This window comes from Schistocerca serialis, chromosome 1 (genome assembly GCF_023864345.2).
Source record: "Schistocerca serialis cubense isolate TAMUIC-IGC-003099 chromosome 1, iqSchSeri2.2, whole genome shotgun sequence".
Taxonomy (NCBI): domain Eukaryota; kingdom Metazoa; phylum Arthropoda; class Insecta; order Orthoptera; family Acrididae; genus Schistocerca; species Schistocerca serialis.
Window position 1 is genome coordinate 737,670,348 of NC_064638.1, and position 12,755 is coordinate 737,683,102.

The 12,755-nt window shown below is 38.9% G+C and overlaps 1 protein-coding gene across 1 annotated transcript in view; it reads left to right on the forward strand.

Moving 5' to 3' along the window:
- Positions 1-12,755, forward strand: part of LOC126481744 (carnitine O-palmitoyltransferase 1, liver isoform-like) — a 206,795-nt gene that overhangs the window by 148,467 nt on the left and 45,573 nt on the right. Inside the window, exons 8-9 of the mRNA XM_050105701.1 lie at positions 1,587-1,791; positions 3,604-3,711. Coding sequence (XP_049961658.1) covers positions 1,587-1,791; positions 3,604-3,711 — 313 coding nt within the window. The remainder of the gene's footprint in view (positions 1-1,586; positions 1,792-3,603; positions 3,712-12,755) is intronic.

Consider the following 12,755-nt stretch of genomic DNA (forward strand, 5'->3'; position numbering starts at 1 on the left):
GTTGCTGCACCAACAGGATGCAGTGATGTCAGAGTTGATAGCAGTGAGGCAAAGTTGGTCAGGCTTGGCCACTCTTTGGAAGTAAGCACACTGATGCTGCAGCATAACACTGTCAACATTGTTGTCAACAATATAAATACATTGTTTCAGAATCCAGGCAGCTGGCAGTATCAAAGGCAGGTGAAATAAATTCACATGTGGTGCGAAAGACATGGCATCTGTGGCAAATGAACATGACTCTGAGTAGACTGAATGTTGCAGTTCTGCAGTTTCATGGTGTTTTTGCTAGATGAGAACAGTGATGAGATGGCACAGCAAATTGTTTGTTGCTCTCGATTGTTTGGCTCCACAGTCATAAGTTGAAGCATTGTACTGGAGCATATCACTTGTACAATTGTTCACTGTAGGTGATTGAAGTGTTGGTTTAGAAACACTGCACTGTCCACAACAGGAACTGTTGACATGGCATGTGAATTTTGGCACATGGAGGTTACTTGCAGATCATATTGTCATAGTGTAGAAACTATATCAGCATGAAAATTACGTCATATGTGGTCGTTGCAAATTGTCAAGATCACCAGTGTGGAAGTAGAGTATGATGTGGATAGGATATAAATGAGGTATGACATGGTACAGAAGACTTGCACTTTATAGGACAAATATATAAACAGCTAAAAGACACACAACTGTTCACCATGGATGTCAAGAATGAAATGAAGCCTCTGGTCAAGTCACAGGTATTCTATTCCCATCATATAAACAATGGATGTTGTAGTGGATGTCTCCACACTAATGTCATCTGCAAAATAAATTAACCCTGGTTATTGCTTATTATAAGGAAGATAATTTATGTATATGAGGAACAACGACTGACCTAAGATTGAGCCTAACCCCAAATGTGAATTCTCCCCACTGAGGAATCTCCCATGATTACACTGGTTGAATTACTAACTAACTTCCTGCATTATTTTTGGTAGATATGACACTATCCATTGGGTGGCTGTACCATCAATTTCACAAAATCTCAGTGTAGCTAGGATAATGTTGTGATTCACACAGTCAAATGCATTCGATATGTCACAGAAAATACCAACTAGTGCTATTTTGCTGTATGAGACTGGGTTCCACCTGCTTTTGCAGTGCAAGTGCAATTATTTTTAATATTATTATCTTAACTGCAACAACTTGTGAAGAATCTGTGTTCTGCAAAAACAGATGGAACTAAGTCCTATTATCTGTCTGCAAATGTGGACACTTTATAGAGCATCACAAACCATTGTGTGATCATTGTTAACAGATTATTTGCCTCATGAAGTGAGATTCTTGCCTACTTATTTAGATACTCTGGCTGTTCTCTTTGTTCCTCTAAATAAGAATAATAAAGGCAGATCAATATTGCAGAGTTATGGCTGTGTTTTTCTTATTTCATTTTCCAGTTATTTTGTTACACGTAAGATCTAATAGGTAATTTGTGTTTGTTTTTAAAATACTGTTTAATAGATACCAAAGTGAAGTTTAAGTTTCTTTAAATACTGAAGTTGCTTACCTCATCTAAAGGCAATTTTAACTCCATATTGTTTATGTAGGCAGCTAATGCAGATACTGAATGACCAATCATCACCATCTGCTGGTGAAGAGAAACTTGCAGCATTGACTGCAGGAGACCGCACTCATTGGTCAAAAACCAGGAAGAGATATTTTTCTGATGGTGTGAACAAATGCTCCTTAGATACAATAGAAAAAGCAGCATTTGTTGTCTCCCTAGATGAAGAGCCTCTTGAATATGATAAGGTAAACTGACCATTACAAGTTTCTGTTATAAGTGACGCTCCTGTGTATTCTGTTAGCTTCTCTCTAACATTAAGGTACAAAAAAGTACAGAACATGGGTTTATATAGGTGCAAAAATATTGAAATGAGTAACAAATCAGATGACAGACCCACAAGTACAGTTAAGAACTACCATATTATTGATAATGCCAAACTGGGTACTCTTCATTGTAGTTTACTATTAATCCACAGTCCATGTAAACAACCATGTTACAACTCATGCGGCATGACTTGTGCTTTCATGACCAGATTCCTTGAATTGTGTAGCTGAGGATTGTCATGTAGCATGTTATACAGGGTACCTCAGAAATACTTTTACAAGTTTCTAATACAAAACTAAAAAATAATGTATAAATAGTGTCTGAAATATATCACCCAGTGCATCTTGAACAATGTGATGGATATATACAGAAGGCCCATCAGGCAAAAATGACATGTGCTATTGTATTTGTGATGCCACATCCAGTAGATAGTCCTGAAGTTTGTTGTGAATAAAGATCTTGTAGACTGCAGCACTAAGATCTGCTGGAAGAACCTGTGGACTTATCAGACACCCACATACAATAGCGTTTCATAGATTAATCTTAAGCTGCTATTGGTGTCTGGCTTGAAAATTACAATGAGGATTTTTGTCTGCTCACAAATGTTGGTTGTTCTGTCTCCTCCAAATTTTGCCCCATCTGCAAACAAGACTGAACGTGTAAACAACTGGTCAGAGATTTGTATAACAAACCATTGTCAAAAGTTATGCTGTGGTTGGTGGTCAGCAAGTAACAGATGTTGTAAATATTGGATATGTTACATGTACAATAACTGCCTATGAAATACCTTCCATATTATCACATGATATTTTAATGTGTGTGTTGATAACTGGATTTTTCTACTGATGCATATGAGTGAATCTGGGTCTACCTCCATCCATACTTTTTGATATTATGGATTCTGTCTTAATAATTGGACAACGGTCTGGAAACTCATTCTTTTTACAGCAGTCCTGTTCACAGTCATTCCAATTTAATTGCTCTACAGAAATATAATTTTTTGCATGTCTATGAATTGAATATGCTGCTATGGTTAAATGGAATATTTATGAGGACACTAGCTACAACCAAGCATATGGAATGCTGAATAAAGTCTAAACTCAAATGCACAAACTTTCCCCAAAACACATTGAAAATAAACTTTAATTAATAATTCCAAAACAAAGAATATTTTGTTTATTATGTTTATATGGACTTTTTCCTTGTTTTTATGTGAGGAATCTGCTCCTTAAAATTTGTGAAATTTTTTAATGGTTAAAAATCATAGTTCAATCACAGCTCTATGCTTATGACAAAAATATGAAATTTATAGTTGCATCTTGATTATGGGGCTATTTTCAAGTAATTCCAAGAAGCTGTTACATGGAACCATAGTTTCTAGCTTTAGAGAGTTCATAACAATTGTGGAACCCAAAGTAGAGAGCTTTTTGTAAAAATATTTTTTGATATATCTCGCAGTCTTGTAATCCCTCTGACATGAACCTCCATCTTTCACTTTCATTCACAGCTTTGACCTCTTGCCATTTTCCTGCCTCCAACATTCTTCCTTTTTCACTTTCCATGTCATTTGGATTGCAGTTCCCCCCCTCTCTCTCTCTCTCTCTCTCTCTCTCTCTCTCTCTCTCTCTCTCCCCCCCCCTTTCCTTTCTTTCCCTGTGTGTGTGTGTGTGTGTGTGTGTACTCTAAAATGATGTGCTGTGATTTTAATGTTACAAATTTTCATTACACTTCAGGAAGATCCCAGCAAACTTGACAAGTTTGCTTGCAGTCTACTTCATGGCAAAGGCTATGACCGTTGGTTTGACAAATCAATTACTCTTTGTGTTGGGCGTAACGGACATGTAAGTAGTCAGATTCATACTTTCTCAAACTTAATTTTATACATTAAAGTGTTCTGTACTTAAACATCATGATAGATAAAACTGATGTGAATCTGATTGTAAATACAGGGTTTTTATAATTGAAGTTAAAGTTTCAAAACACTGTAGAAATAACACCACCAGTCAGAATCATGTCAAATTGCATTGGAATATTATTGGAGAAGGGGGAAAACGTATGGAAGAAGGAAAAAAAAATGTTAACAATAGATGGCACTGTATGTGTCTGAATACGTAAAACCTGTCATGTGCACAACCCATTGAGCTGGTATAAACACACCGAATACACAGCTTTTCCTCATTTCGTGTCTGCGACGTTTGCCATGACTGTCACAATGCACGATCTCACTCTGCTTGTGAAGCTGAATTACAAGAATGATGACTGTGCACAGGCTGCTCTGCAGATGTTCCAGACACTGAAATGTTTGAAAAAAGGCATTGGTCTGATGACTGCCATGTGTCTGGAGAAAATGATTCAGAAATTTGAAAAGATGGGTTCTTTTAGTGTGCAACCTGGTAGAGGAAGGAAACGAATTGATTTGATGTCAGTGGAAGCAGTGGCTACAGCAATGCAGGAGGAGGTGATTGGTGATGTGCAAACATGTAGTGCATGGAGAATTGCCTGAACATTGGACATATGCATGAGCACGGTGTGTAAAATCGTACAAAACATCCTTCTTTGCTATCCATTCAAAATTACGCATGTGCATGAGTTGCTTCCTTTTGACCTGCCAGTGAGAGACACCTTTGCTTTAGAATTTCTTGCTTGCATGGAAGAGGACAGTGATTGGCCTTGGAAGATTTTGTGGACAGAAGCCCATTTCCATCTGACAGGTTATGTCAATACACAAAATTGTCAAATATGGGCAACAGAAAATCCATACGCAAATAAACCAGTATCACTTCATCCTGAAAAGGTCACTGTGTGGTGTGGGTTTACGGCATCATTTATCATAGGGCCATATTTTTTCAAGGAGATGGATGCTTCCAATCTTGTTACCTGTACTATCACTGGTAAGTGCTATAAGTGCCTTTTGCACATTCGTGTCATTCCAGCTCTCCAACAGTGTGGATGTGTGGATGGGATCATTTTTATGCGACATGGTGCACCTCTGCACATTGCAAATCCAGTTAAGCAGCTGCTGAAGTGCCATTTTGGAAATGCTAGAATTATCAGCCACCATTTCCCTATAGCCTGGCTGTCTGATCACCTGATCTTAATACGTGTGACTTCTGGCTATGGGGCAATCTGGAAGTCATTGTGTTCAGTGTTCCAACTGCAAACTTAGCTGCATTGAAGGCATGCATTGCACAACACGTTCTGAACGTGAACCCTGAAACACTTTGATCAGTTGTGGAACACGCTGTTTCTCAATTTCAACTTGTTGCAGAAAATGGTGGACAGCATATTGAACGTGTTTTGTGTCATTCAAATGGAAATTAATAATCCGATTTGATTCTGATTGATGCTTTTTGTGCGGTTTTTGGCCTCAGGACAATTAAAAACAAATTTTTCCCATCCAATGTGATATGACCTTCCCGTGATGGATGGGCTATCACACCTGTACACCCATGCAGAAAAAGTAGAACAGTTTGTTTAACATCAAACATACACCCTAGGCATTGTTGTATGATTCATTTGTCATTTTTAGTTGACCACTATTAAATTATGATGTTTACAGCACCATCTATTGCTACATTTTGTAACTATTTGCTTTTCTTCTGCCATGCGTTTTCCTTCTTCTCTGATAATATTCCGCTTTAATTTGACATCATTCTGATGGGTGGTATTATTTCTACAGTGGTTTGAAAGTTTAACTTTAATTATAATCACTCTTGCCAGAAAACAGATGTATTGTAAGAAAAGTGATTCTGTACTAAGTTTATTGTGTATAAGACGTTTAAAATTTGTTGTGAGGCATTACGATTAGTTTCAATGGGGGTGGTGAAAAGTTCTTGACTTTTGCTTAACCAGCTTAGCATTCTGTTATCTGTCTTAACTGCTACATGCTTAATCTGAATTTGTCCGTGCCCCTCACAAAATCTTCACATTTCTCATCGTTTATACTCCAGTTAGATGGGTAGGTCACATAACTAATGATGAGGTATTGAATAGAATTGGGGAGAAGAGAAATTTGTGGCACAACTTGACAAGAAGAAGGGACTGGTTGGTAGGACATGTTCTGAGGCATCAGGGGATCACAAATTTAGCATTGGAGGGCAGCGTGGAGGGTAAACGTCATAGAGGGAGACCAAGAGATGAATACACTAAGCAGATTCAGGAGGATGTAGGTTTATTTATTTATTTATTTAGTCCTTCAAATCCTATATGTATAGAATATATACAAGGATATTGGACATGGTTAGGTATTTTTACAAGATAAAATACAGTTTGTATTGCAATCCTAAGGACTAGATATTGAAGTAATTTCGCAAAGATTCATACATACAACAACCGTTACAGGCAACATACAAAGTAGAATATTAATAATGCATCTTTATTTTTGTTGTTTGGCTTTTATATATTCTGTCAGACTGTAAAAGCAATGATCAATTAAATATGCCTTTACTTCAGCCTTAAAACTACAGAGTTTACCTATTGATTTAATATGGTTAGGTAGATTATTGAAAATCTTTATCCCAGTATGTAGTGTGCCTTTTTGGCACAATGATGTTCTCACCTGTTTCATATGAAGGTCAGATTTTTGCCTTGTATTGTGTGCATGTATATCTTCATTTTTTAATAAGATATCTGGGTGTCTACCGATATATTGTTTGATGAAAACTGATGTTTCGAAGATAAAAATCCAAGGAAGAGGAAGAATTGACAGTTTTTTGAGTATGGGTCTGCATGATTTTGTGTTGTTTACCCCTTCAATAATTCTTAGTATTCTCTTTTGCATCCTGAAAAGTTTAATATTTGTTGTTGTATTTCCCCAGAAGATTATACCATATTTAATTACAGAGTGCATATAGGAGTAGTATACATTTAACAGGCTGGCTTTGCTGCAACAAGTTTTTAAGATCCGTATCATGTAACAAGTTTTGTTTAGTTTTCTTTGCAAATATTCAGTGTGTACCTCCCATTTTGTGTTGTTCTGGAGCCAGAGTCCCAGAAATTTAGTGCTGTCAACACTTTCAAGAACTCTGTCCCTAAGTTCTATTTCTATGTTTGGGTGGTGTCTTCCTTTTACATTATAGAAGTTCAGTGCTACTGTCTTTTCTTTGTTTATAATTAGCTTGTTGTAGCTGAACCACTGTTCTACACTGTTCATTGTTTGGATAGCAGAGTCTTTAAGTTTTTCTTCTGTTTTACCACTAATAAGGAAGCTTGTATCATCTGCAAATTGGAGGGTAGTTTGGCAATACTTGTTGTACATAAGATCATTGACATAGAGGAGAAACAGAATGGGTCCTAATACTGATCCTTGGGGGACCACATTTTCATATCCTGAATAGTAGTAGCTGATTTTGTTATGGTCAGTATATTGCACTTCAACCACCTGTTTGCGACCACGTAGGTATGTCTTGAGCCACTCATCGGATATACCTCTAATTCCTAATTGGTCAAGCTTCTGCAGTAGGGCATCATGGTCAATGACGTCAAAAGCTTTACGTAAATCAAGACTTATGCCTGTCACAAACTCACTTGCATCCAGTTTAGTATAGATTTCATTAAGAAATTCAAATATTGCACTTTCAGTTGAATAGCCTTTCCTGAAGCCATGCTGTGAAGTAGAAAGAATTTTATTTTAATTTAGGAAATCAGACAATCTCTTATGAAAAACTTTTTCTAAAATTTTTGAAAATACAGGCAGTAGGGCTATTGGTCTATAATTTGAAACACATTCTGGATTTCCTTTTTTGAACAGTGGTTTCAGTTTTGCTGTTTTTAAGCATGAAGGGAAGGTTCCTGATGCCAGTGAGCTGTTGCACAAGTGTGTCAAGGGTTCAGCTAATAATTGCATCTGGTACTCCATCAATTCCACATGAGTACCCTGTTTTCAAGGTTTTTTTAACTAATAAAATTTCTTCAGTATTTGTGGGTGAAAGGAACAAAGATGTAGACACATTTGTCACACTATTGCATGATGGAGGTGATATTTTGTTGTGTTCTTCCAGTCCACTCACCAACTGTTCACTTATGTTAGCAAAATATTTGTTGAAGGTCCCTGCAATTTCTGTTGGGCAAGAAATCATTTGTCCTTCATAACATAAGTTCATATTTTTATATTGTTTAGTTTCACTTGTTGTTTGATTTTTTATAACTTCCCATATAGCTTTAGATTTGTTTTTTGAATTTTCAATGTATTTGTCATTTGCCATTGTTTTAGCTTTCCTTACAACATTTTTGAGGATCCTCTTGTAATTCTTCAGGTACAAATGAAATTCAGGAGGTATGTTCTGTGTCTTTGCTATATCGTGTAATCTTCTTTTCTCTGCACAAGAGATTCTAATACCTGTTGTAATCCATTGTTCTTTTTGAAGTTAGGTTGACATTTTTGTTTTTTTAATGGAAATGCAGGTTCAAAGTATGACATGAAGTTTTCAAACTTTTTGTCGCTATTTTCACAAGTATACACTTCATACCAAGTTTCTTCACTTAGTCTCTGTACAAAAAGGTTTATTTGTATGTTAGTGAATTTCCTTGCTTCTTTTACAAGTTCCTCTTTCTCAGTTGTTTCACTTGGGATGTGCAAAGCAAAAAACTGCTCATAGTTATCACTGAAGCCAGTATTAAGATTTCCGGCACAGAAATTGTGATTTACATTTGTGTTTATTAATATCTGATCAAGTGCAGTAAGTACTGGGAGATGAAGAAGCTTGCACAGGATAGAGTAGCATGGAGAGCTGGATCAAACCAGTCTCAGGACTGAAGACCGCAACAACAACAACATACTCCAGTTAGTGCATTACTATTTTACAGCAACACAGTTATTATGATGAATGCTGTAAACTCTCCATTTTTATGAGACAGATTAAAAGATGATGGAATGACAGAGGATTGTTGAAGTAGGAAATAAGAAGACAGAAAGGATGAAATGAACAGTCTGAGGAACACTACCATCTACATATAAAACACATACATGAAGTATTGGCATGATAATTTTCATTTTATTGTACACAGGCAAATACCACCTGTGAAAACATTATCAAGCTAAACAGAACAGGAAACTCTAAGAGCATGAGAAGCTCATGAAAAACTGCAGTTGTCACATATCGATTAGTTGATTATTTCACTCCAATGCAGTCACCCCCCCCCCCCTCCCTTCCCCCTCACCTATGCAAAGTGCAGAGCATCTGATATATAGGGAAATGTTAACTTGATCTTGTGATCAGCTCATTATGTGGACAACTGGGTGGAGTGGACACATAACTCAGTAGGTGTGACAGCTGGTTGGAGCCTGGAGGTCAGAATGTGTGCCGTTGGTAGGGGACAGTGTGAGGTGTTGGTTCCCTCATGTCATCATTACACCATCAGAAATTGGTGATAAAACCCAGTATGCTTAACCCCACACTGTGGAGACTTTAGTGTACTTGCTGTTTCAAACTATATCAATTGTGTGTTTGTCTCTCTGTAGAACCACAAAGGGTCTGGAGTAGGGATATTGTAGCAGAGCTTGGTTGAGAGACTGGAATAGAAGGGAGAACTGATAGAGGTACTCAAGGTACCCTCTGCCACACACTGGTAGGTGGCTTGCAGAGTATGGATATAGATGTAGATGTAGATGTGTGACATAAGAACAGACTGCTAGTGCCTTCTGCGTGACAAGAAGGTGAGATCCACGATGTGATTAAGGAGGTTGTGTATCCATGCTATGTGTTCCCACAATGACTGTGCCAAACGGGAAAGCTGTGGCTCATCTGTCAGTGATGATGGGGCAAGGAAATCTGCTGGGATGTGCACAGGTTCAATGCAGACCATCTCTGCTGACAAGCAACTGAGGTCTCCTCTGAAGGCTGTTCAGAGACGTAGAAGACCCAGGGGCGAAGCTTGAGTTCAGGTATCATTGTGGCACATGAAGCTGCCTTCTAAAGTGTGGTGCCATCTCTCAACAATGTCATTGCTTGCTGGGTGGTAGCTTGTGGTAAAATGATAATGGTAACTGCATAGTTTTGATAGCTCATTGAAAAGGTTGCACTCAAACTGTCGCCCAAGGTCTGCAGTGATGTGGAGAAAGCAACCAAAATGAGCCAACCATATTTCAATGGATGTTCTAGTGCTCATATCAACAGATATGTTGATGACTGGAGCAACCTCTGTCCACAGTGTGCATCTGTCCACCACCATGAATATATATCTATAGTCTTCAGATGGGGGAGGAGGGACTGCTAAGTCAATCTGGACCTAGCCAGACTGAAGCCCGAAAATGTCTCATATTTGCATACACATGGTGTCCAATCTTGTTGTGTTGGCAGTATATGCATGTGCAAGCGAAGGCAAGTGTATCTTTCCTGATTGAAAGCCACACAAATTGATCAGTCATCTGTTTGATGTAATGTTGGCTCCAGGTTGTGGATGCTGTCAAAAACAATCTTCCTGAACTGAAGCATGATGTAAGGCCTTGGTTTGTTTCTAGATACATTTCATCATATACTTGCTGTGCCACTGGGTGCATCCAACAGTTGGAGGGGTAGGTCGGTGGAGGAATCATTCAAAAACATTTGAAGTTGGTCGCAGGTTCGAATCCTGCCTCGGGCATGGATGTGTGTGATGTCCTTAGGTTAGTTAGGTTTAAGTAGTTATAAGTTGTAGGGGATTGATGACCTCCGAAGTTAAGTCCCATAGTGCACAGAGCCATTTGAACCATTTGAACATTTGAAGTTGTTGATCGGAAGACTGAGTATGGGAGAGATCATTGTAGTTCAAACCCAGAATTAGGCTGCTGATGTGAGAAAAGTTCTCAGCTACAATGTTATCAGCACCATGAATGTGGCAGATATCAGTGATAAATTGGCACACATATTTGACATGTCTAAATTGTTGTGAGAGAATGTGTGACTGATCTTTTGGAACACCGACATGCTGGGTTTGTGGTCAGTGTAAATGGTGACAAGAAGGGCACCAACAAGGGAGCAGAAGTGTTGAATGCTCCAGTAGATTGCTAAAAGATCCCTGTCATAAGAGCTCCAACATATTTGGCATTTGGCTGGGTTGCATGTTTTGAAAAAGAAAGTCAGAGGAAGCCAATGTCCATTCATTTTTTGGTGTAGTGATGAGCCGATAGCATATTGGCTGGTGTCAACATCTAAAGCTCAGTGGATGCCAGGAGAGGGGTGAGCAAGTGCCACAGCATTTATGAAGCTATCTTTCAAGTCCTTGGAAGCGGTTTCCATTTGTAGTGTCCACTGGAAGGGGTGCTTTACTATTGTGTTATGGCCTGTCAGTGCATTTGTGAGAGGTATTTTTGTTTTGGTGGATCCTGGGAGATGGTGATGGTGAAAATTAACCGTGCTGAGGAAGTGCCTCAGTTGTCAATATTCTGTGGCCTTGGAAAGGCACATAAAGTATCCAACTTCCCAAGTTAGCGTGTGACGTCATGTGCTGACACTAGACAGCCAAGGGAGGTTACCATAGGTATACTGATGATACAGTTGGTCCCATTTGGTGTATTTCTGTAGTCAGTTAATCTCAGTTGCACCATCCTTAAGTGCATTTTCAGTAAATAGCAGTGTGTCACTGAGGTAATTGAAACAAAAGGGAGGGCCCCTTAGAACCTCATCCAAAAAATGTTGCCATGTTTAGATCACATTTTTGAGCCCAAAAGGCATAACCAAAATTCAAACAGTCAATACTGTGTTATCACTGAGGTGAGGTTTAAAATATGTCATCATTTTCCATTAGAATCTGATTACGTGCTTTTTGGCAAACTAAAATGCTGAAAGTGGTTGACCTGCTAGAGAATTTGTGAAGTCCTATATATTTGGTACTAGGTCACTATCTGAGGTTCTTTTTGCATTCACCATCCAATAATTGCTGCAAGGACACCATGAACTGCCCTTCTTGCATACTAGATGGACTGGTGAAGACCATGGGCTGTCTGAATGGCGCGTGACTCCATCCTGCAGCATCTCTTCAAAAATGGTCTCCTGTAGTCTCGTGTGTGTGTGTGTGTGTGTGTGTGTGTGTGTGTGTGTGTGTGTGCACCTTGTGTGACTTCACAGTCTGCTGTGTTTCTGAGGACACAGTTACGTGGGAATCAGGGTTGCACTGTGAAGGTGTTTAGGCATTTCTAATATTTTGCAGGCTGCTTTGTTATTCTCATTCTGGCACCTTTAGAATATCTCCTAACACATTATCCTCCATACATATCCTGGTACTTTCATGCTTGGCTCTTGTGTAATGCGTCTGGATAGGAACTTGTGATGGCGGGACACCCACTGTGCCCTATGGTCCTTTGAGGCAGAAATACTTAAGTTGTCCACCCTGTGACTGGTGTGTGTTGTTGGATGACCCTTTACACTGGCTGTAGTGTGACCATTGGCAGAACGTATCAGACAAGCATTCTGCAAATCCACAGTCAAAGCACCCTTTGTAAGGAAATCTGTCCCCAAAACGGGTTAAGTCATGTCAGTTAATACAAATGTCCACTTTCAGTGATCAGTGGGACCAATGTCAAACACCAAAGTCTTGTGACAGCACATGCGTGTGACAGCTTTGTTGACTGCCATTAATGTGGCTGTACCGGTTTTTTTGGCATCAGGGCAGTAGATGGCTGGCAGTGTGCTGCAGTCTGATCCTGTGTTGATTAAAAACGCTAAGCCTGAAGAAAGGCCAGTCATGAACAGCCTCTGTGATGTAATGTAATATAGTCACACTGGAGGTGACAGCATTGGAGTTGTACCACAGTTGTCGGTGTGGTGAGTAGCTCTACATGGCATGTGTATCATAGGGCAATGATGGTTCTTCTGTGGTAGGTGCTGTGGATAGATGTCACAATCTGTTGTGCCTAAACCAGAACATGTTTGGTGTTTGAGTGTGACATGGTTTCATGCATTTCATAGCC